Genomic DNA, 25,541 nt, shown 5'->3' with positions numbered 1-25,541 from the left:
CTCTGGATCCTCTCCACTTCCTTCCCATTACGAAGAAACCCTGGTGCCCATAACTGGGCACAGTAGTCCAGATGGGGTCTTATCAAGGCTCGATACAGAGGAACAACAACTTGTTTGTCTCTGCATATTAAAGTATTTTTCAGAAGCCAAGTGATTTGATGAGCTGATTTAGTCACTTTTGCAATGTGCCCCCTAAACTTCAATTCCCTATCCACCAACACGCCCAAATCCCTGGCCTCATCAATCTCCTGGAGTACAGTTCCAGCAATGCGATATACTGCTACTATTCTTTTCACACCAAAGTGCATAACCTTACACTTTGCCACATTAAATTGACATCCAGTTTTCCTAGCCCAGTCCTCCAAACTATCCAAATCACCCTGTAACATTTTGACATTCTGTGCACTCACAATTGCTCTACCCAACTTTGCATCTTCAGCAAACAAATGAACAGTTCCTCTCAGATCCTTTCCTATATCATTAATGAACAAATTTAACAGTAGTCATCGAAGAACAGAGCCCTGCGGCACACCACTAGTCACAAGCCGTCTTTTAGACTCCACTCCTGCATAAACCACTCTCTGGTATCTTTCCTTCAACCACCCTCCTATCCATCTCACCAACCCTATATCTACCCCATCTGCTCCAGTTTACTGATTAGGGTTCCATGTGGTATCCTGTCAAAGGCTTTGGCAAGGTCCAGTAGTATCACTGTAAACCCATTACCCCTATCCAGTTCAGCCGTCACTGTGTTATAGAACGTGAGCAAGTTACTGAGTTAATAAATTGATAATAGGTTGATAATGATTTGTATAGGACAATGTGTATGTCAAATTATGAGTTCATTTTTATGAAATTCTATGTTAATTTTTAAAATTGTCTCAAAAATTCTGCAATTTATTTTGTATTAATTAATTAGTGTTGTATTAATTAATTCCTGATGTGCTGGCCACATCAGCAACTTGATTTGTAAATTTTTGGCACGTGCCGGCACATCAGCAACTCTATTTATAAACTTTCGGACACGGGAATAAAAAGGTTCGCCACCACTGGCCTAGGGAATGGAAAAAAATCAGTTTAAATACCTTTATTGAAGAAACGCGATACAAGAAAGTGTGAAAATTACAGAACTATAGCACTAATTTCTCATGCACGTAAAGTCTTGCTTATCGTTCAGAAAAAACTGGAACCATTCATGAAGAAAGAAATGTCAGATGAACAGGTAGGAGTTCGAAAAGGCAGAGGAACAAGAGATCAAATCGCCAATGTGAGATGGATAATAGAAAGAGCACAGGAATATCACAAGAATGTCTACCTTTGTTTCCTTGACAACAGCAAGGCTTTTGATCTGTAGATCATGTGAAACTGTGGAATGTGTTAAGAACAATGGGAGTCCCAGAACATTTCATCATCCTTCTGGGGAATCTTTATTATGAACAAGAAGCTACTGTCTGAACAGATCTTGGAGAAACTTAGTATTTCACAATAGGTAAAGAGGTGTGACAAGGATGTATTTTATCTCCGTACCTGTTTAACTTGTACAGCGAATACATTTTAAGAATGGCAGGGCTGGAGGAGTCTTCAGTTGGAATTAAAATTGGTAGAAAAAAATATTAATAATTTGAGATATGCAGATGATACCACCTTGCTGGCAGAATGCAAAGAAGATATGGAGGAACTCATGAAAGTTAAAGAAGAAAGTGCTAAATATGGTCTTAAACTTAACCTCAAAAAGACCAAAGTTATGGCAACATGTGAACTTTTATTTTTTATTTTTTTTGAAGTAGATGGGGAGAAAATGGAAGCAGTTAACAATTTTGTGCTCCTAGGATCCCGGATTGATCAAGACAGTGGTTATTGTACTGAGGAAGATTATTACTCGGAAAGAAAGCAATGACATATTTAAGCAAGATCTTTAATATCACACTCGCAACAAAAATCAGAATCATGAAAGCAATGGTATTCCCTGTGATACTGTACGGATGTGAAAGTTGGACCCTGAGAAAGAGTGAAAGAAGGAAGATAGATGTATTTGAATTATGGGTTTGGAGACACTTACTAAGAATACTGGACTGCAAAGCAAACCAATAAATCAGTGATAGACAGAATAAAGCCAGATTGCTCCCTCAAAGCTATGACCATCAAGCAAAAATTGACATACTTCAGACATATTATGAGAGCAAAGGACAGTCTGGAGAAGATGATGCTTGCTAAAGTTGATGGAAGCAGGAGAAGAGGTAGACCAAAAATTAGATGGGTGGATGGAGTTAAAGAAGCAACTGGAGTGCACTTGGAGGTTCTGAAAGACATGGTCAGGGACAGATCAGAATGGAGAGTGTATGTTTGTGGAGTTGCCAGGAGTCGGAAACGACTCGATGGAACACAACACACACACACAGTGTACATGGGTAATAGATATAGCAAGTAACTTATATGGAAATTACTCTATTAAATTATTTAGAAGTAGTACATAATGCTCAATAAAACAAAATATTCACCAATTACAGAGTCCAAATTTTTCAGTCTTCTTTAGTTTTATGTTAATTGTGCTTTTAATTGCTGAGTTTAGTAAATTTCAGTAGCACTTTCTATATATATATGTATATATATACAGAGAGAGAGAGAGAGAGAGATTATATTTTTCAAGAACTTACCCACACCAAAGTCTCCAACAACCAATACTTTAAATAAGAATTCTTTGCATTCATATGTTCCAGAGTCAGGTAAATAGCAAGAAGCATCAAGTGGTACAACACTAGTCATTGTAGATTTAAAAACTTCAAGCAATGTGAACTGAAAAAGAAAGAAATTACAAGCAAACTGAATATTTTGTACAAATAAGAACAACTGTTTATTTAAACTCTTATCATTGAGAAACAAAATCTTTTGCATCATTTTTCATCATTTCAGATCCTTATGAGAATTCTGGATAAGAACTACAGAAACAGCAAAAGGCAAATGTTTTAAATCAACTTTATATGTATATATATATAGTGCTCCAGAAATACCAGTTAAATCTACTGGCCACAAAAAATTTTTACTCATCTATACTCAAACAGCCAAATTCGAATTATGTACAAGATCTGACACGCATAATTTTGACACCTGTCCATTGTTTTTTTTTTTTACCAGAATGTTACATGCTACTTCTGTTCAACTGCTTACTAACCAATTACCAGTCTTCCATGAGAAGAAAAACTAATCTCACTCTTTCATTTATCAAAGTACAAATTAAAGAGATCTGAAGAAGAATTATGTAAACAAACGCTTTCAATATTTATCCATGCATCTTATAATATCTTATATAACAGAAAAGTTTCTCCTCATTTGAAATATCTGTAAAAGCATCTAGAAGAGGACTCTCTGTTGATTTTCTTAACAATTTTTGTTTAATTACATCAGGTAACTGACACGAATTCTTTATATTTCATGCTTTTTTTTTAGTTTTTGAGGTCAGTAAATAGATTATTGAATCTAGTTGTATAAGATATTGTATCAAAAAGGCACTTCAGGTGTTCACACATTTTAGAATTCATTTTTCTAGAGTTTCTTTCAGTAGTTCCAAGATATTTTTTATACTTTACAGAATTCAACTTCAATCTTTGTAGCACAGCCACTTGATTGTATTTAGCTGATGACACAATACAACTCTTACCGCCCCCCCCCCCCCCCACTTCCCAACTGTTTTTGATATTTCGTAGTCCCTTACCTTCATCTTTAGTTTTGTAAATTCACAAAAGTAGTAACTTGCATTTCCTTTTGTTACTGTCCATAAAAAAGGGTGAATTTATATACATTATTGATAAAAATAATTCATTAGGGGAGCAAATAAAGTTTATGAAAACAGAAAATAATCAATACTAGCAATAGAGCCAAACTAACTTTTCACAATGTAACGCCAATAACATGATTCTGTTTTGTCTTTGCATGATAACTGGTTGGTGTATTTAGTGCTCTTGGAAAATTGGCGATTTTTATCTGTTTTATTGTGTTTTTGCTTTAGAAAATTAGTGTTTTATAATATATTAATGTGCTGGCCTGGTTGGCCGAGTGGTTAGTGTATCTGCTCTCCAGACAAGAGGCTGTGGGTTTGAATCCCACCAAAGGACATGGATTCTTGTGATTGTCCTACTAACCAATTACCACATGTACTGCAATGACTTGTGCCCTGGTACAGTATGACCTTTGATGTCTTTGCATCATAAAAAAAAAAAAAAAAATAGTATATTAGTGTAGATTTTTGTGTTTTAGAGTACTTAGTGTTTTATAACGTTTTCATTAGGATATTGCAATATTAAATATAGTTTAAAATGGTGCTAAAAAACACGTAAGAAAGTGAAGCTGAGAACAAGAAGACTTGCCCTCACTAAAGGAGGATTATTGCAAATGATTTAACCTCCAAAATCACAAAGCTGCAGCAGATTATTAGAGAAAAAAATGCAAGAATTATAGAAAGTAGAGTTAATCTCAATTAAATATTGAGTTAACTGGTTCTTGAATGGGTTAGGGTTAGCATAGCAATGTTCTGATACTTGGGATGACACTATGCAACAACTGCACACTCCTCTCACTTTTGCACAGCTGTTTGGCTTCTGCAATGTGTGTATTCTGTAAATATATTCATGGCAAATGTTCATATGAAATAACATAATTTTTCCACTCAGTACTAAGTCAAGTGGAACACATGCAGCTGCCACCCAACATCCCTTCACAGAATAAGTTTCTCCTCCTCCTCCTTCATCCCTGCTACTGCTATATTATGGAAAAATGTCTTCCTCCTTATGTGTTTCCCAAGGAATACAATATACATTCTTTTAAATGAAATGTAAAAATACAACAGTTCAGGGGGGGTTTACCTAGTCAAAGTTTGTACTGTGCTGCAAATCTTTATCAGTGTCTTCTTTCTCAGAGAGCGTGGTGTGTAGTAATGTGGTTTTCAGATCTTTCCAAACTGCTGCTCTGTCAAACAGTAGCCTCTCAAAATCTCGTTCATCTCTTGGTGCACAGATCCACCAATAACATTATATAGCTTTATATATCTGCACTCCAAGGTGCAAATGTTTTAGCACTTGCATGCAGAAATGTAAAGCTATGGTGTTGGTTGGTTTACTGGTGCAAGAACAGCAAAAGTTATAGCAAATATATTGCTATAACCTTTGAATGCATGTTGCATTCAAAGGTTATAGCAATACATAAATAGTCCAAGATAAATTAGTAAATAATAGGTATGTACAAAAATTAAATTAAACAATGCAGTATCTTCATATAAATAAAATTCCAGCAAAGGTTATAGCAATACACATGGTCAAAAGCTACAGCAGTACATAAATAGTCAAAGATAAGCTAGTAAATAACATGTACAAAAATTAAGTAATGTATTATCTACATATAAATAAAATTACAGTTAAACGTGTTTGTACAAATTAATTCTTTGTAAAAGGTTAAAAACATCATGCAATCTGTCTGAGTGTATATGGCTTGACTAGATAGGTAAAAATTTCAATCCTCTCTTGTGTAATGTGTGGCACTCCACCAGAAAATGACGGGTAGTAATACGCATGTTGCATTTTTCACACACACGTGGGTCATCAGTCCTTCATAAGAATGCGCAAGATGACTGTGACCAGAACCTAGCCAGAACAACTTCCTTTATTGTGTAGAAAGGCTTGTATTTGTGTACATGTTGATTAAATTTAATGGTATAGATGAGAACACAGACTGATCAGAAAATAACAATTTATTAACTTATTGCTGATATTTTGTGGTATTCTATCCAGCATCTTCAGAGCACAAAAACAGTTTGTCACAGTATGCGAGACAACTACAATCCAGTATAACAATGGAACTAGTTTGAACAACTGTAACGTACAACACAAAGACTAAAGTCCAAATTAGGCAGCATCTATGTTGGAAAAAAAAAAAAAAAAAAGAGAGAAAGCAGGTATTAATTAGGTTTTAAGATGACTGTCTTCCAAATCTTAGGCAATTTATACAGCCATACTTGTTGAGGTTTGGAGTATGTAAAAGCTTCTGAGCAGCACTTTTTTTTTTTTTTTTCACCAATTGATCCCAGGAGTATCCAAAGCATGGTCACTAGACCCAACTCGCCATAACAAGTGCCAGACATATTTTTTAATCAACAGAAGCCTAGGAACATACTCCAAACCTCAACAAATATGGCTGTATAAATTTGCCTAAGATTTGGGAGACAATCATCTTAAGACGTAATTTATACCTGCTTTCTCCCTGTTTCTTTTTCCAACATAGATGGTGCTTAATTAGAACTTTAGTCTTTGTGTTGTATGTTACAATTGTTCAAACTAGTCCCATTGTTATACTGGATTGTGGTTGTCTCGCATACTGTGACGAACTGTTTTTGTGCTCTGATGATGCTGGATAAATTATTAATATTATTATTACCACCGCAAGACCTCATGGAGTCAAAGACTCATCTGGGAGGTCCTTTTATCACACACACACACACACACAGCTCATCATACCGTGTTTTAAACACATTCAAACTGTTACACCCTGATACCTTAAGAACGTAGAATTCCAAGTTATCTTGGTGTAACATGAAGAGAAAATAAAATAAAACCCCTGTATAAAAGCTAATAGATGAATTATTTAAAAGAAAGAAAAATATTCTTGCATCCAAGTAAAATATATAACAAAAAAAAAAAAAGGTGTTTGTTGAACTAACTAATAAAAGAAGGAATATATTAGTGTTGTGATAAAAAAAAAAAAATTAGCTAAGTAAGACAGAAAGGATTATTCATAAGAAATTGTATGTGAGAGGCTAGAGATTAAAATATTAAGTAAATTCTTAAAAATTTGGAAGGGGGATTAATTTAGAGGCTAGCAAAAAAAAAAATCAAAACAATAGACTATCGCTCAGGGTCAATTCCTGGATTTGAGACATCGTCATGGGCTCATCGAGCAAAGGATGTTTGGCAGAAAAACGCCACCTTAATTGGTCGGTGAAGTCGAATCAAGTAAGGGGCGGAGAAAAGAAATTAAAGAAGGTGCCATTAGGAGTGAAGGTATAAAAAGGATAGAAACGCCCCCCAACAGGAGGCTTTTTCCTGGAGAGTTTCTTTACGAGCTCCTTTGTATAGGTTTCACGGTTTCACATGGTTTTCCTTAGTGGTGGGATTGGAGTTAATCTCTGTTGTCACAACAAGGAAACAAAAGTAAGCAGAATTTCGATTCCGTATTTCCTATGGTAAGAAACGAGGAATGCCATTTAGCCAAAGGAAAGAAGGTATTGTCTAAGTGTTTCATCATCCAGTGACAACTACGAGAAAGGGAAATCCGTAAAGAAGTCGGTGTCCACGTGGCGAGTTTCACAGCCATTGTATAGATGATTCTAAAAGTGTCCTTAATTCAAGTACGAAAGGTTAAGATCGCGTAAGCACAGTTTATTGCCAAAAGAACTTAGGAGTGACAGATTATAGGAGAGATCATACCAGGATAGTACAATCGGAAAAAGGTAGAGGCCAATATAGAAAACTCAAGAGAAAAAGGTACTGTAAAAATCTCGTGTTAACTGAAAATCGTCTGTAATTGTAATCATTATTCTATTACTGAACTGTTGAAGTGACTAAGGAAATTTATACCAGGACTTTAGTACATGGCTGATTATAATGAAAGTATGCCTGTTAATATTAAATAATTACGTGTGCTGAGAATTATGCATGTGTATTGTAACGTATAGGAAAGTTTTACATGTCAAAGTTATGTGTTTACAGTGAAAGGATAATTTAATTTACATAGTTTTAGATAGTTAAATTGTGATCAACATAATGCTGTAGCACCTGGACATATGTGATCAACATAAGTTGATCACATATGTCCAGGTGCTACAGCATATAGCGTATTCAGACTAATATAGGGTTAACTAATGTGTTAATTAGATAAGGGATTATACTTATGGTTGTACGAGTTGAATTTGTTATGGCGGCATAATCGTAATGCCCATATAGCATCATAGACAAATACTTGTGATTAGATAATGTTATTTTGTAAATGTTTTCTTAGTATTGAATTGAATTATATTAGAAATTGAATTGTACCATACTAATGAGTTTAATAAACCTTTGTTCATTGATAAAACAGTTGTCTGAAATTGCTGCCCAATGCACCACTTGAAAATCGTACGAACCTAATCATGCGGGAAATTAATGTGTTAAAAAACGAGATAAAGTGTCACGACTGCAATATTGTTTCACATTCAGACATATTTTAGTAATTGCTCTTTGTTTTTGTATTTAATATCTCAAACTAAATGTCCCAAAGGGCGCAGTATAATATAAATATTAGGGACACTAAGGGGAGAAATAGCTAAAATATTTGTATTTTGGAGTGATATCTCATACATAGATAAAAGTTGAATATAGATAAGCAGAATTTCACTAGATAGAATGATATTCATAAATTGGGACACAACAAAACTCTTTGCAGACACCACATTCTCAGGCAAGGCATTCCAATCATTCACAACTCTGCACGAAAAAAAACAGCCTGTCACTCCCCTACTCAGGATTCCAGAGGTCATCCCTGGAAAGGTTCTCCCCTCATCTCTCGCTATTCTCTGTAAAACTCCTTCAAAACTGATCCTATAACAACCCCTTACCAACTTATAGGCAGACTCTGCAAATTACATCTTCTCAATCTTTCCTCATACTCGACATTTTCCAGAGGTCAGAAACTACCTTAGTCAGTCTCCTTTGGACCCTTTCCAACATCTCTTCATCCCTCTGAAAACTCCGGTGACCAAATCTGGGCACAATAGTCCATGTGTGGCCTAATCAAAGCCTTATACAACGGAACAAGAATCTCCCTACTTCTGCACATCAGTGTCCTCTGCATCATTCCCAGAAGCCTTTGTGTTGTCTTCACAATTTTGGCGATGTGTCCCCTAAATTTTAGATCCTTATCCACTATCACCCCCAGATCTCTTATTTCCTCTACCTCCAACAATATATTCTCACCAAGCATAAATTCTGCATCCCATCCTTGTTTTCCAAATTTTAAAACCTTACATTTTGCAACATTGAACTCGCATCCCCATTTCCACTCAATCTATTCAGGTCTTCCTGTAAGGCCACATCTTCACTACACTTCATGGTTTGTCCCAACTTTGCATCATCTGCAAACAACTGAATATCTCCATCCAAATCTTCACCTATATCATTAATATACAAGTTAAACAGCAATGGACCTAAAACAGAGCCCTGAGGCACTCGACTAGTGACTGTCCTATTCCTGGATATCGCTCCCCCATACACAACTTGTTGATACCTATCAGATAGCCAGTCTCCAGTTTGACTGTCAACCTATCATGAGATACTCTATCAAAAGCCTTTGCGAAATCCAAGTATATTACTGTGTATCCTTTTCCTCTGTCCAAGGAAGCAGTCACTTTATTGTAATACGTAGAAAACATGACCTCCCTTTAGTAAATCCATGCTGTTCAACAAAGATAATACCATTGTTATCAACCCAACTCTGGATCCTAGTTCTCACAAGCTTCTCCAACAACTTAACCACAATACCTGACACACAGATAGGCCTATAGTTTGATACATGAGTTCGATCACCTCCTTTATGAAGTGGCACAATCTTGCCCTCCTTTCACTCCTCAGGAACTTGACCGAGTGCAAGACTCATGTTAAAAAAAATGTCAAGGCAGATGTCAACTCCCTGGCACATTCTTTCAGAATACGTGGTGATATATTATCAAGTCCCACAGCCTTATTAACATCTAGTTTACTCAACTCCCCATACACCTCTTGCTCACCTACAGTCAGTCTCTCCTTCCCCATCATCAACTGCTCTCAATCCCTCCATGAAGTCACATTCACAAGATTAAAAGATTCTTTATGAACTGCTCACTAAGTATCTCCACCACACATTCTGCATCAGCTGTCTTTATACCATTTTCTCCAATCAATGTCATCCTTCCATAATTATTCTTTCTTTTGCTGGCTACATATCGAAAGAACTCCTTAGGATTCTTTTTGGCTTCATTAGCCAAATGCTGTTCATACCTCTCTTTAGCTACCCTCATCAACCAAGTCACCTTCCTTGCTTGGTCTTTGTAGACCTCGTGGAATTGGTTATTTCCACTTCTCTTATGCTGCCTCCACAATGCCCTTTTTCTCTGTATCACATGCTTAATCTCTTTATTCATCCATCTCACACCCACCTTATTTAACCTTCTCACCCTTGGAATACATTTAGACACTGCATCTACTAAATAGTTTTTGAAAATCCCCCAAGCTGCATTGATCACTTTTCCAGCTAACTCCTCATTCCATGCTACACCCGCAAGCTGTCTCCTGAGCTCTTCATAATCCCCCCCCCCCCTTGTAGTTCCACATATATCCTTTTCTCACAGAGGTCCTCGCACTACTGGCAACCATCCAGGGAATCACTTCATGGTCACTCTCACCAATTGGTGGATGATTTGACACCTCATTTACAATTACATCCTCAGATGAGATGACCAAATCCAAGACCCTCAATCCTCGTGTGCCCTCTGTTACATACTGCCTGAGGTAGTTATCCCTCAAAAACTCACGAAACTCATTTTCTTTACTTCCAGTTGCTATCTCATCATTCCAGTCTATATTGCCATAATTAAAATCACCCATAATGATCACCCTTTTCTTATTTACTTGGCTAATTTGATTGTACATTTCATTATCACCACCATCCACATTACCTGGTCTATAACAACATCCCACCAAGTATTTGATTGCATTCACCTCTATCTCACACCATACTGCATCAAAACCATAGGCACTATTTCTCTCTTGCATCTCCACTTTATATGGACATAACTCTTTCTCTATCATCAATAGCACTCCCCCTCCCTTTTTACCCCCTCTGTCCACACGAAACACATCATACCCTTCCATTTCTATTCCTGCCTGGATGTCATCCTCTCCCAACCATATCTTTCCGACAATCTTTGGGTGAACAGACGCAATTAGTGCAACCTTGTTTCTGCCTTGTTTCTTATACTTCTAGCATTTGTATACAACAGCTCATTTCTGGATCTACAGCTAGTTTCACTGATACTACCACTCCCTCGATGTGATCTCTCCATGATCGATTGGGGCCATTTCCCTTTCTGCTTCTTCATTTTAAAACCCTTTTCAATTCCAACTGTTTCCTCTTGATCCCTGGTCATCCCATTCCTTTCCTGCCTACACATGCTCACCTCCAATTGGAGCATCCACCTTTCTCATGCTGTGTACCCCTGTTCACCCTGAGCCTCCCCGTTTCCTTGCTCCTCTTGCACACCCATTCTCTCATTTTCTATACTCATACCACTCGCTTCCCAATTCATATCCACCTCTTCAATCTCTCCTGTCTTACTCTCCCGCTCTTCCACATCACTTCCCACTCGATCTTATTCATTCTCTCTATTCAGTTCTCTACCAAAGCGACTCACACCATAACCACTCAAATGCAGTCCATCCCTCAAACTCATTCCACACATTAACAAACTGTACTCCTGTCTCCTCACACATTTCAGCCAGCATATCATTCATAATCCTTGCTCTCCACCTCATTTCACCACTGTCATACCTAGTCAACACGCTAACTACCCTTCTGTCACACTATTCTCTTTTATCCTTCTAAGCAGCTTCCTGATATCCATTCTAACACACTCTTTGTTCCTCTCTCAAATCATTCATACCTATTAATACTATTAACTCTTTTGCTCGCTCCTGCCTCATATCCAATGCCTCAATCACTCTACTCATTTTAGTGCCTGGAAAACATACCTTGTACATTCTATCCTCCAGCATACCTTTAATAATGGAGTCGCCATGCAACACCACTCGCTCATCTTTCGTTATTTCTTTCATTCCATCATTATTTTAATAGTTTTTACCTGAATTTTCTTAATTTCATTCCACATCCATTTCATTTCTTGCCTCATCCAATCCAATTCAACTCCCAAATCTTGCGACACATTCTCTCTATCATTCAATCTTTCTAACTCTCAACCCCCTCTTCTCACTTTTACTCATCCTTCTTTGTTTCTGTACTTTTGGTCCAACATGCATCCAACTTTCGCTATCATTCTTCCCATTTTCACACTCATTCATCTTTCTTTGTTTCTGTTCTTTCAGTCCAACATGAACTTTTGCTATCATTCATTCTTTTTTCGCTATCATCCATTCTTTCGATTTTTTTCGCTTTCGATTTCTGCGTCACGCCATTTTTAGTTTCATTCGTTCTCTCAATTTTGTTTCCTTCCGCCATTCTCATCTCACTTTCGTCCCTTTTAACATCCGTTACAGTTTTCAAATCACTCTTTTTCTTTAGATTTTTTTAACATTTTTTCACCTCTGTTTCAAATGTGCACCCATTTTCCCTGCGACAATCTCACTAATAACACTTTCTGTCATCAATTTCATATTTGCATTCATCAATTCCTCGTTCAGGTCACACTTTGCACACACCCTCCTTCAATCCTCACCAAATATCCACAAATCATTTATGTAATCGAAAGAATACACATAACAGACCTCACACTTAACGAAACAACTGAAATCTAAATTAAAGTCATGGAATGACAATGCCGCCGCCATTTTTTGCAGGTTACTAAGTCTAATAATAATGATTTCATAATTAATTTTGCAAAAAAAACCCCCCACACTAATAAAACCAGTAGTGCACATCGTTTACAGCCTCTCTTACTGAAAAAAGTACGCATACATATTTAATTATTCCTAGAAAACTTATCCCAATCAGAAGCTCTTCTTATACGTGCCACTGTGCTTAGGAGAGTATAAATACCAGCAATAAGATAATAAACAGTTATTTTCTTATCAGTCTGTGTTCTCATCTATACCATTAAATTTAATCAACTTCCTCTATTCTTTCTATGTTGAGTAGAATGCTAATGTTTAATTTAAGGCTTAATGTTATGTACTTTGTTTGTCACTGCTTCCTGCCATGATGACTGCCATTGAGCAATTAGCTTTGATGTTATAGTCTGTATATGATACTGTCAAACAGTATGTAGAGAAAGCATGAGCTGACCTAGTAGCTGCATCTGCAGTCTCATTTCCTTTAATTCCAATATAATTTAGCATAATCAAACATGAAAATTAAGGGTTTTCATTTTACACAATAAGTGTAACATCTCATACAGCACTGGATGTGGATTATACATAGGAGAGGAGATAGCTTGTAAAGAGCTCAATGAGTCTGTATAAATTACACACGTTTGGTAGTGGTTTTCTTTTATGTGCACAAGTGCCAGCTGAATGGCACTCTGCTGTATAATTGCTGCAATCAAGTGGGATCTGGTTAGAGATAATGTCAGGAAACACAGTAGCAAAGTCAATAGAGGTATCAGTTCTTGACCTATCAGTATAGATGGGCAAGAAATCAGAGTAGGCTGCTCTATGTGCATTAAACAATTGCAGGTAGACAGAGTATGAGACTTCTGTAGCTGACAGAGTTACAGGTTGCAGGATGGAGTGAAAACCTGCCATGGAGGGATGCTGTTACATTTGGTGTAGACAATGCCGTCAACATTCATACCAACAGAGTGCATAGTCTCTTTAACACGCATACCAAAAGGATGTATAGCATGGCAGTCTGAAGTGTGTGATATTGAGCTTCCCAATGCAGAGAAAAGAGACTAGTCCATGTAGGATGATCTGGGAGAGACTATCTTTATGGCATAATTAAGAGGCAACTGTTTCCATCTAAGTGACAGAGCAAGTTCATTCATTCCAACATAAAAACTGATTGGGTGATGTGTGAAAGGCACCAGTTGGATGAAATCAAACCATTGCAGGTTATTCTGACTTGCAGAACCATAAACTTGAGATCAGTAATGCAGCTTTGAAGTTATAATCAAACAACAGAGATGAAGCAATGGAGATCGATCTGCATCCTATTCAGTACAGATAGTGAAGGAGATTCAATGCTCTCTTGCACTTTTCTCTTAGGAACGAATGTCTGCAAGGAATGCAAATTTTCTGTCAAAGATTAGTCCCAAGAACTTGGCTTCTGTCTGGAATAACAGTTTGTAGTATTCTTAATTCAGGATCTGGAAAGAGTGCATTTTTGATAGATGTGTACATATAGTTTTTTCTGTTGAAAACTAGAACCCATTACTAAGAGTCCATAGAGAAACAAGATTAATTGCATGCTGAAGTTGTCTTTCAATTGCCTTCATGTTAAAAGAATAACAGTAAATTGTGAAGTCATCAACATATAGAGCATTGTCTACAGTGGGAGGAAGCTGTTCAGTGACTAAGTTAACTTTGATAGCAAAAAAGCATCACACTTAAGACGGAGCCTTGGGGAACACCCTGTTCTTGACGACATGGCCAAGATAGCATACTTCTCATTCTGACTTGGAAAGTTTTTAATAAATACAAGGTGTCCTCTGAGACCTAGGTTATAGAGGGCTTTTAACATGCCATACCTCCAGGCTGTGTCATAAGCTTTTTCCATGTCAAAGAAAACTGAAATTAGATATGCCAGCCTAGTTGGCCGAGTGGTTAGCGTATCCACTCTCCAGCCAAAAGGCTGCAGGTTCGAATCCTGCCGTGGCATGGATGTTTGTCTGTGAAGATCCTAGTGGTGGTGGTTGGAGGTAGAAGCCGTTGGTGTAGGCGATGAAGGTAGTTGCAGTTGGTGGATATGGAGAATTGTAGAGTAGGTACCATCCCCCTCAATGAGTCTTTGGACTCCCTGGAGGTGTTATGTAATAATAATATTCTTGCTTCAGGAATGCATTTCTTATACAGGTTTCTAAATGGTCAAAAGTTGAATGACATAATGAAAGCCAAATTGTGTGCTGGAGAGATCGTTGCTTTCTAAATACCAGAGCAGTCTGGCATAAACCATATTCTCTAATATCTTAGAAAGACAGCTGGTCAGAGCAACTGGTCAATAATTATTTGCTTGTGTTGGATCCTTTCCTGGTTTTGGAATAGCAATGACAACTGACTTATGCCAAGAATTCAGACACTCTTCCTCTGCAAGTATTCTGTTGTATATTAAGAGAAGATCCATAGAAGGAAAGTAGATGGTTTATCATTTCATAATGATAATGATTATAAAATGATAAATCATTTCATAATGAGGTGTTAGGTGTGTGGCTGTATGTTGACGAATCGACTGTGAGATGCAGTGATTAATACCCTTGGAGGGTAATGGATGGCAATGCTTTTTTTTTTTTTTTAAACGCCTCCGTATCACAATTGGAAGAACGATGGTATGTTGCGCCCTTCAATTGGAAAAGGCCTAAGTTCGAGTCTCGTTATGACGGGAGGAATCTTTATATGGACTTTTTCAATCGAAGGCGAGTTAGCCGATCTCATATGGAGGTAGCAGGTTTTTTTCTCCCGGAAACTCTGGTTTTTCATCCCGCATACAGACAAATTGGCTCTTCAGAACACATGCAATTTACAGACAAAAAATAGTAGTTGTGGTGGTGGTGGGCAGTAGATGGCGCTGATGATTGATAGCAGAGGTTCAGTGTAGTGGTGTCCTCCTGCAATGAGTCTTCAGACTCCTTGGAGGTGTCACGAATAATAATAATAATGAATGTCATCAGGCACTACTGCACTAGGGTGAGACAGTGAAAGGGCTCTTTAGTTCCTCCTGAACAAATGGCTGATTGTATGGCTCAAGCTGACTGGTAGAAAAATTTAGCCTTTCTTTCTCTTGCTACTTGTTCAATGTTAAAAATGCAGGAGGATGTGAAGATGTTGCTGAGATTTTGACAAATTTTTTTTTCAAAGCACCTACAATAGTTTTGGGATCAGCAATAATGCATCTATTACAGTCTAAGGTAGACAAGCGGTATGTTCTATATCTACCTTTCATTTTCTGGATTTTATCCTATACGATTTTTGCACTGGTCATTTGATTATCTGATGAGATAAATTGGATCCAAGATTGTTTTTCACTCTGACATGTCACATAGCATGTTTTGGTCCAAGCACATTTAAAAGCTAATAATATTTGATGTGGCAGGATATCATATTGTTCATCTTTTTTTGGGTATTTGGCATTCTGGGTTCCACCAAGGCTTTGGATAGAGTGGAAATCAAGATGATGATCTTGGAATGGAGACTGCTACTGCTGCTGCTTGTACAATGTAGTCTGTTACATGCTTTACTGCTTCATTCATAGGTGTTTGACTATCAGTATTAAATTTTGCAAGATGGGAAAAAGTGTTTTAGTCAGCCTGGTCCATTTTCCACCTGGGCATCTGTGTAGAAGAACATGATTCTTGTGAAGACACTATGCAAAGAACAGGAAAGTGATCACTTCCATATATGTTTTCTTTGACATCCCACGTGAGCAGTGGAAGAATAGAAGGGGAGCAGATTGTAAAATCCACTGCAGAATATGAGCAGGTAGGCATGGAAGAAAGTACTGAGTCTATTATTCAAAAGGAAGAGGCCATTATTGTCAAGGATTCGTTCAATGATATGACCTCATTGTATCATTGAACGAATTATGCATTATCCCACAAAATATTTTGACCATTAAAGTCACCCTTCAAAAGTATGGCTTCAGGCACTTGTAAGATAAGGTTATCAAGATCAGTTTCATTTAACTCAGCACTCAGTGGTAAGTAAACTGAACATACTGTAATAAGAAATCCCACAGACAAGTGAATCACTACTGCTTCCAGAGCAGTATTAAGCTGAACATGATGGAAAAGAATATGACTGCCCACTAGGATAGCTAGTTCTGTCCTTGCATACAACAGTGAAATTCCTTAAGGTAGGGTCCTTATTAGGTCTTGGGTATGTTTCTTGTAGACAGAAACAGTAAAGTTTGTGTTTCTGCAACAAAATCTTAGCATCAACATTCTGGCAAAACCTATGACAGTTCCATTGTAAAAATTGTTTTGGCTTTATAGTCTTGTCAGCTTTTTGGGAGGTTGAGAGTTTACCTTTGTCAGGTTTATATTTATTAATCTCTCGGGGGTGGGGGCCCTGTAACCCCTACACAGCGTAGGGTCCCCTATCTACCCTGGGTGGTAGATAGGGGAGCCCACCATGTGTATGTGTGTGTATATGGTGGGGTGGCCCGAATATACTGAATAAGGACTTGTGGAACAACAGGGCCATAAGGGGCAATTATTTTGATGGTAAGGAAAGTGGCACTCCCATGGACCCCTAGCTGGATCTGTCCTCTCCTCCTACTTTGAGGAAGACCCACTTACTTTACTTTCCTATAAGGCCTTATCAGCCAACTCTTCTTATTTTACGACCCTTATGCTATTAGAGTACTCGAGGGCCATGGGATCTTTTCATTTCTGGCCTTACAACTATTTCCTCTCTATAAACCTTACTATAATTCTTCTATAATCTACTCTTTCAGCTTTAATATACCCTATTCCTCCTATGGGTTTAAATTCGGAAGAAGGCTAGTTCAGAAGCCTTAAAGATAGCAGCCCTACCACTGAACTATTCCATCGTTAGGCTAGTCCCCTGACATGGAGAACATAATCCTACTTGTAAGCTGACAGAAAAAGATAATTGAATTGAATCTATGGGAAACGACCCTGGAATGGAAAAGGTAAAACATAAATGGAAACGACAAAATATAATACACATAGCAAACTGGAATGTAAGAGGAATAGAATTAGACCAATTATTAAATGAAAGAAATTTTAAAATAGCAGTAATCACTGAAACAAAAAAGAAATTAAAAGGCACTATGAGAACTGAAAATTTTAATGTGATATACAGTGGAGTCAACAGACACCAAAGAGCACAAGCAGGAGTCATGATTTGGATTCATAACTCCCTTTCAAAACAGTTAAAACATAAATTATGGAATGAAAGAATAATAGAAGCTAGAATAAAAATTGATAGAGGCTATTTAACAATAATTGGTTTATATGCCCCAGAAGAAGGAAGAGAATAGGATAATATTGATTTTTATAATCAGCTACTAAACATATATAATAAAATAAATAAAAATGATAAAGTAATTTTAGCAGGAGACTTAAATGCAAGAATTGGAAACACGAAAATTAACAATAATATAGGAATACATGGAGAGCATACTCTAAACAGGATGGTAAAAAATTGATTGACTTTGTAGTTTATATGGCGTTGATGGAGATGATTCGTAGTAGAGGTTTGGTGTAGTGGTTAAGACAGTTGTAGGTGTCCTCCCACAATGAGTCTTCAGACTCCTTGGAGGTGTCAGGAATAATAATAATAATAATAACCTAAAAATAATGAATTCCTTAAACATAAAGACATACATAAATATACTTGGGCAGCAAGAGGATGGAAATCAATATTAGATTACTTCATATTAAATGAAAAGACATCAAAATTTTCACTAGATGTTAGAGTTCACAGAGGATATGAAATAAGCAGTGACCACTTCCTTGTTAAAATAAAATTAAAATTACCACCTAAATGGCTAAAAGTAACAAGAACAGAAAGAAAAATTGAAACATTTGTTTATAAAACTAGACTATTGAATGACACAAATGTACAATGGCTATATGAACAAAGAATTAACCGATATCTAGATAAAATAAAACAAAATGAAGAAATAGAATGGCTTAATATAAAAACGATACTAAATGCAGCAGCAAATGAAAGCTTAGGAAAGGCCCAACAATTCAATAAAAGGAAAAAACTGAAGATCTGGGATGATACAATCAAAGAAATAATCAAAAAGAAAAAAGAAGCCTATCACAAATGGTTAAAGCAGTAGAAGATGAAATAGAATATAAAAGAATTAGAGCCATAACTAAAAGAGAAGTCAGAAGAACAAAGAAAATCATGGAACAAATTTGTTTCTAATTTAGAACATGATTTATACAAAATAAGACCCAATGTATATAAGATTTTGAAACACTTAAATGCAGATACCAAAGAAAACATAAAATTAAACACTGAATTGAAATTAGAAGAATTTCTAAATTATTACACAGAACTGTGGACAGACAAATATTTTAAAAAAGACAACTGGCAAACAATTAACGAAAATGAAAAGGAAATAACTAAAGAAGAATTAGAAATCAGTCTGAAAGAAACAAGAAATGGAAAATAACCTGGAGAAGATAAGCTAGGTTCAGAACTATATAAATACGTAGGAACAAGATTCAAAGAAAATTTCTTATTATTTTTAAATAAAATTTACTCAACTGATATCCCCCCAGTAGAATGGAAAAAAGCCATTGTGATTCCTATCTTTAAAAAAGGTAATAGAGATGACCCTAAAAACTATAGAGGTATCAGTATATCCCTGTTACAAAATATATAGCAGAATCTTAAATAGCAAACTAATGAAATATTCCAAAAAATGGAATATTTCATTAGTTTGGAATTTAGGAAAGAACGATCATGTATTTCATATTTCAAAGAATGGATTTAGGAAAGGACGATCATGTATAGACCTGGTCTTTTGCCTAAAATTAATAATAGAGAAAAGAAGAGAATACAATTTAGAAACATGTTCCATTTATTGACTTTGAAAAAGTTAAAAGAAACATTATTTAACATATTAAAAGAAGGACAAATACCAAATAATATCCTAAAAGCTATCACAAGTATATATGAAAATAATCAAATACAAATAAGATTAAATCACGAGCTATCATATACGAGAGAGAAAAACCAAGGGGTCCGACAGGGATGTCCCCCTCTCAGTAACTCTTTTTAATATCTACTTAAATAAAACAATAAAATGGAATAAAAATTTACATCAAGGAATTAAACTTTCTCCTACAGAAAACTTTAGCTCTCTCCTCTTTGCCGACGACCAAATAATAATTACAAATTCTGAACATAAATTACAGAAAGCTATTTTAGATCTAAATGAGATATCCAAAGATTATAGTATAATATCAACAGAAAAATCAAAAACTATTATTATTATTATTATTCGTGACACCTCCAAGGAGTCCGAAGACTCATCGCAGGAGGACACCTACAACTGTCTCAACCACTACACCGAACCTCTACTACGAATTATTTCCATCAACGCCATCTACTGCCCACCTCCACCACTACCACAACTAGTATTTTTTGTCTGTAAATTGCATGTGTTCTGAAGGGCCAATTTATCTGTATGAGGGATGAAAAACCCGAGTTTCAGGGAGAAAAAACCCTGCTACCTCTGTATGAGATCGGCTAACTCACATTCGATTGAAATTGTCCAGATAAAGATTCCTCCCGTCCCGACGAGAATCGAACTTAGGCCTATTCCAATCGAAGGGTGCCAATGTACCGTTGTTCTTTCAATTGCGCTATGGAGGTGCTATGGCCTTTAAAGGACAAGATCCAGCAAAAACTAAAATAGTAATAGATAACAAGATCTTAGAACAGGTGAATTCATTTAACTACCTAGGATGTATGATCACATATGAAAATGAAAAAGATATAAACGTAAAAATTGCAAAATATTTAAAAATAACAGGTGTAATTAACTCTATATTTAAAGCAAACCTAGTTCAAAAAGAAACCAGACTAAAAGTATACAATACATTAGCCCTACCAGTCTTAATGTATGGAAGCGAAATCTGGACAATAAAACAAAAAGACAAACAAAGATTAACAATAGCAGAAATGAAGTTTATGAGAAAAACTGCAAAGTATACCCTATTTGATCACAAAAGAAACGAAGAAATTATGAAAGAATTAAACCAAGAACCAGTAATAGAAAAAATTAAAATATATAAACATAAATGGATGGAACGAGTTCAAAGAATGAAAACAGAAAGATTACCAAAACAAGTCTTCAAGTACAAGCCATTAGGAAAAAGAAAACTAGGATGTCCTCTTAAACGATGACCTCTAACGCCAGAACAGTCCATGCTAGGGCTAAATCCTTGATAAGCATGATGATGATATTTATTAATTGTTTTAGGAAGTACGGACAGCCAGTGTTCATCTCTTCCTCTCGTAAAACACTCAATACATCTGATGTGTCAGGGTAAGTTGGCAAGCTTAATTTACTTTCAGTGGATATCAAAGTATCCATTTTTTTCTGTGGGGAATTTATCTTTAAATGATAATTTTGCAATAATTTTTGACAAGTGGGTTCTCATTGAATGGAACCATTTTTGGGGTTGTCTCTGGAATAAGACTGTAGGTCATGGAATTAATGCACTCAACCGAGAAGCACTTGCAATCATAAAGTTCAGGTATGATGAAATTATCAGATTAGTGGAACAGGTATGAGTTTGAGATGCTATTTATCTCAGCACAAGAGGATCTCACAATGGTTGCAGTGGTGGTTAACTTCCTTTCTGCATCCTGATATGATATATTTTGTTCTGTTTTAGTTTTTTGTATTTCTTTTTCATATTTCCACTTCTGATATGCATGACAATAAGCTGAATGATCTCCCTGACAGTGTTTTTTTTGCAGAGCAAGATTTGTTATCATGCTCTTTACTACTACATTGGGCACAGGTGATAAAGCACGACAGGCAATTTGAGCATGCCCATATTTCTCACATTTAAAACATCTCGGTGGATTAGGGATGTATGCTCTAACAGGATAGTTGAAATACCCACAAGGATATTACCAGAAAGCAATTTCTTAACAGATTTTGGAAGATCCTGCTAGTCCTTTTAAACCATTTTGAATAAATAAGGATGACATGTTCCCTATTGGCTTTACACATATTGTGTGGATAATCAAAAACACTGGTACATTTTACACTAGTATGATGTATCTTTTGTTTCTTACTTCTGTTACCAAATGTTGTATCTATGGTATCAGTACTCTTGGTTGGGACTTTGTCCCCCGAAACGTTTCAGGATGAAGAATTTATACTCAAGGGATTTTTGGTTCAGCACTAGAACGCCCCTACCACAGAGCCACACACACACACACACACACACTGATGAATAAGCAAGCAATGAATGCACTTGGGAGTGGTAGTCCTAGTATTCCACTCCTCTTGCAGGCAAACCCGCTAGCTAACTGATTCTGGCCGGGCCATCCAGATCACTTGTCTTGCCCAAGAAGAGGCCAAAGTAGCGCAAGACTACTGGGATACCCCTTTCTGGATGTCCACGAGTCGCACTGCATGGTAAACATGGTGGCAGAGCGCTGGATCCCAGTGATGGTGGTTTGAAATTAAAAAAAATATGCAACTGAAATTAGTATTAAATATGCAACTCCATTTACCTGTCCAAACTGAAAGTCTACATCCTGCTGATGAGACATGATATCAGCATCACTCAGTATAACTCTCAACTCTGCATCATCAGAAAAATGAATATTTCTTGCCAATCCAAATGAATAATTTTTAACCTCGATGAATAAGAATTTTTTTTTTAAATAATGTGCAAGCTGCCGATTACCTTTCGTTTTCTATACTGTTGCTCCTCCCCATACTTAACTTGGTAAGTATCAGGCTAGCTAAGAATCAGGGAGGAGCAACAGTATAGAAAACTAAACGTAATCAGCAGCTTGCACAATTTTTTAAAAAAAATTCTTATTCATCGAGGTTAAAAATTATTCATTTGGATTGGCAAGAAATATTCATTTTTCTGATGATGCAGAGTTGAGAGTTATACTGAGTGATGCTGATAATCATGTCGCATCAGCAGGATGTAGACTTGCAGCTTGGACAGGTAAATGGAGTTGCATATTTAATACTAATAAGTACACCACAGGTCCCCTTCCTATGGAGCACGTGTTCATGGTGGAGGGGACCTCCCAGTAATGATAATGACCCATTCCATTCTTCCTTTCATTCATTTTTCTATGCTTTTCTTCCCATATTCTTTGATCTACTTCTTTTTTAATTTCAAACCACCATCGCTGGGATCCAGGCGCTTTGCCACCATGTTTACCACGCAGTGCGACCCATGGACATCCAGAAAGGGGTATCCCAGTAGTCTTGCGCTACTTTGGCCTCTGCTTCGGCAAGACAAGTGATCTGGATGGCCCGGCCTGAATCTGTCAAACTAATTATGTATATGTAATGCCTTTGCAAAGTCCAAAAATATCGCCAACAAGTACTCCTTTACCCAGCACTTTTCTTAAAATGCAAGTAATCTACTTGCGTATCTCCGATGCTGACGTTTTCTAAAGAATTATATGAGTATCAACAACTCAACTGCTTCAATAATGTAATAAATGCAGATACATACCTAGTCTGTAAGTGGAAAGATATGTCTCAGCATTCAGTGGCGCACCCAGAGGGGAGACAAGGGGAGCCCTTCCCCCCAAAGAAAAAGGAAAAAAACACTAGAAAATTTTCCAAAAATCTTTTCCTAATTAAAATTCATTTTTTTTTTAAATTTATGTTGTGTCGCGTCTTCTATTTCTATACTACTTATGAATTAGCGATCATTGCAGATGCTCAGTCATAGGTCGTATGCGATGCGTAGCGTGTATTCTCAAATCTACTTAACTCGGTCCCCTTGTCACAAGATTAAATCCTGAATGGGGTACTGTCACCGTCACTCATGTACATTAGCACTATTTTTCCCTCCTTTGGGACGTACCGAGTTATAAGACCTCCTATTAAAAACACAAAGGTGTCCAAAGGTATAGCCAATTCTTTTGTAAATTACCTATAAATACGCAGCAATATATCCAACACTATTGTCGACTATTATTTACCATTTTTAATTCCCCTTGAAATTTCAAAATTAGCATATCGTAATCGTATTCTTATTATCGTAGTCTTATTTTCATTTGGTCTTCAAAACGCGTACACTTCTCGTTCATTAAAAATGTACATTAAATATTCTACTATATTGTTAAGTGTCTAATTCCCGCTTTATATACATTATAAATCATAGCAGTAAATTACAGTGTATACGTCAAAACAATTTAAGATCCTTTGTTATAATCAACTGTACTTATATATGGATTTAAGAGTTCAACTTGACAGCGATCAACTAGAATGATTTTTTTTTTTTTCATTCCATCCACAATTTCTTAACAAGCGATCGTTCATTATCATGTCAAATATCACCCAAGACATACAACTGTCAATAAACTATTAGCTGCAAAATGTTTGTTTTGATTTCTTCCATCCCTCCCCGTTTCACGATTTCTTATGAATAACGAAAATCCAAACTGACAATTCCCCCAACCCATCGATAAAATAACTTCAATAAAACAATAGAAAGAAAGAAGGGAAAAAAAAAACCTTTCCTTCAAAACACACCATTTCCTCGTAAATCATATTGTATATGGAACAATGGTTCTACACATTTAGATTGCACTTTCCTTGAAGTTTTCCAACCACAACACGCCAGTTTGTTTATCGCGAGATAACAGTCATTTCCAAACAACCAACAGCACTATCACTATTGCGTATTATTTACTATTTTACACTATAAAACATACGCTCTTTACACTTACCTAAGCGGAAGCAAGTTTATTTCAAGAAATATAGTCACGTGAAAACCCAAATCCAAAAAGTCCCGCAAAACACAACAATTTCTTTCCATGCAAAGCGTACAATGTTTTCACGCATCTTGGCTTCGCGCGTTTAGATCATGAGTCACTCTGCACGGCGCTACCTGGTGTTTGTTCTTTAAATTAGTATACTAATAAATTGTGTCGAATTAATTATATTAAGAATCATATTTTACTTTTTAGGTACTTTTTGCTCAATTTTTGTCATGTATATAGTTCATTCGAGATATCCAAATAACCTGCAAGAATATATGCAATCTTTACTTTCAATGCGTAAAGTAAAGTAAAATAAGAGTATTAGCTCCACTAACTTGGGTTCATTGGTACTTGAAACTCTAAAAATGTGACATCGTAATACCTAATAGAAAACATAATCTTCTAAGAATCCGTATATTTTGCAATTAATACCACTTTCTGCTATACTGGGGTTGGCTTATAGTATTTGTGGGGTTCCTACCACCAACGGAGTCGAACAACTGTGTTCTAATATTGTAATCTTAATCGAACCAATGCAAGGGGATCTCATGGACACAGTATATAATGTATTCCATGAGATCGGCACGACTTCGCATTCCTCTGATAGGAATGAGAGCAATTTAATATGTTCCATGAAGTCTTGGGTTTGTATTATTTTGTAGCACAAGACAACTGATGGCAGTTCAATTAATGCATTACATTTTTTGTTACATAGGTAAGGGCAGAGCCGGCGCTAGGGTCTTTGCCGCCCGCATGCAATTTCTATGTAAGCGCACTGTAACGATCCTGGCATGTGTGGTTCTTTTACGATAATATAAATTTAAATTATTTGAAATTTCTTAAATAAATTTTGACAGAACAGCCACACGTTGGTTTGCTAAATGTAACGAACCGGGGGTGTTGACTAGGCAGGATAATCGTTAAAAACCCGAATATTCAAAAAATTCTCAAACGTTAAAGCAAATTTTGATAAAGCCACTTCGCTTTAATCGTTGAATATAATGATACAGGGATTATAGCCTTCTCACCGACCCGAATCGCTAACAAAATTAAAATGAATTTTAATTAAAGTTAAAATTTATTTCAACTAAATTTTAAAAAATTCTTGCATTTTACAAGTTATTAAGAATTTAG

The 25,541-nt window shown here is 36.4% G+C and overlaps 1 protein-coding gene across 4 annotated transcripts in view; it reads right to left on the bottom strand.

Annotated features, from left to right (window-relative positions):
* Nucleotides 1–24,485, bottom strand: part of LOC150104656 (ras-related protein Rab-32B-like) — a 178,561-nt gene extending 154,076 nt beyond the window's left edge. For 3 of the 4 annotated variants that reach the window (XM_090395850.1, XM_090395853.1, XM_090395852.1), the window contains exons 1-2: nucleotides 24,375–24,485; nucleotides 2,655–2,793 (exon numbers count right to left, since the gene is read on the bottom strand). In XM_090395850.1, the coding sequence (XP_090251976.1) occupies nucleotides 2,655–2,763 (109 nt within the window). In that variant the 5' untranslated portion in view covers nucleotides 2,764–2,793; nucleotides 24,375–24,485. Of the gene's footprint in view, nucleotides 1–2,654; nucleotides 2,794–23,149; nucleotides 23,189–24,374 lie in introns of those variants that run through there. The other variant, XM_090395851.1, reaches the window with a different exon arrangement.
* Between the last annotated feature and the right edge of the window lie 1,056 nt (nucleotides 24,486–25,541).

Source organism: Typopeltis vanoorti, chromosome 7, assembly GCF_054136105.1.
Source record: "Typopeltis vanoorti isolate ZY-2024b chromosome 7, IOZ_Tvanoo_1.0, whole genome shotgun sequence".
Classification (NCBI taxonomy): Eukaryota; Metazoa; Arthropoda; class Arachnida; order Uropygi; family Thelyphonidae; genus Typopeltis; species Typopeltis vanoorti.
The sequence above is the reverse complement of the archived record's forward strand: the minus strand, read 5'-3'. Positions and strand labels throughout refer to the sequence as shown.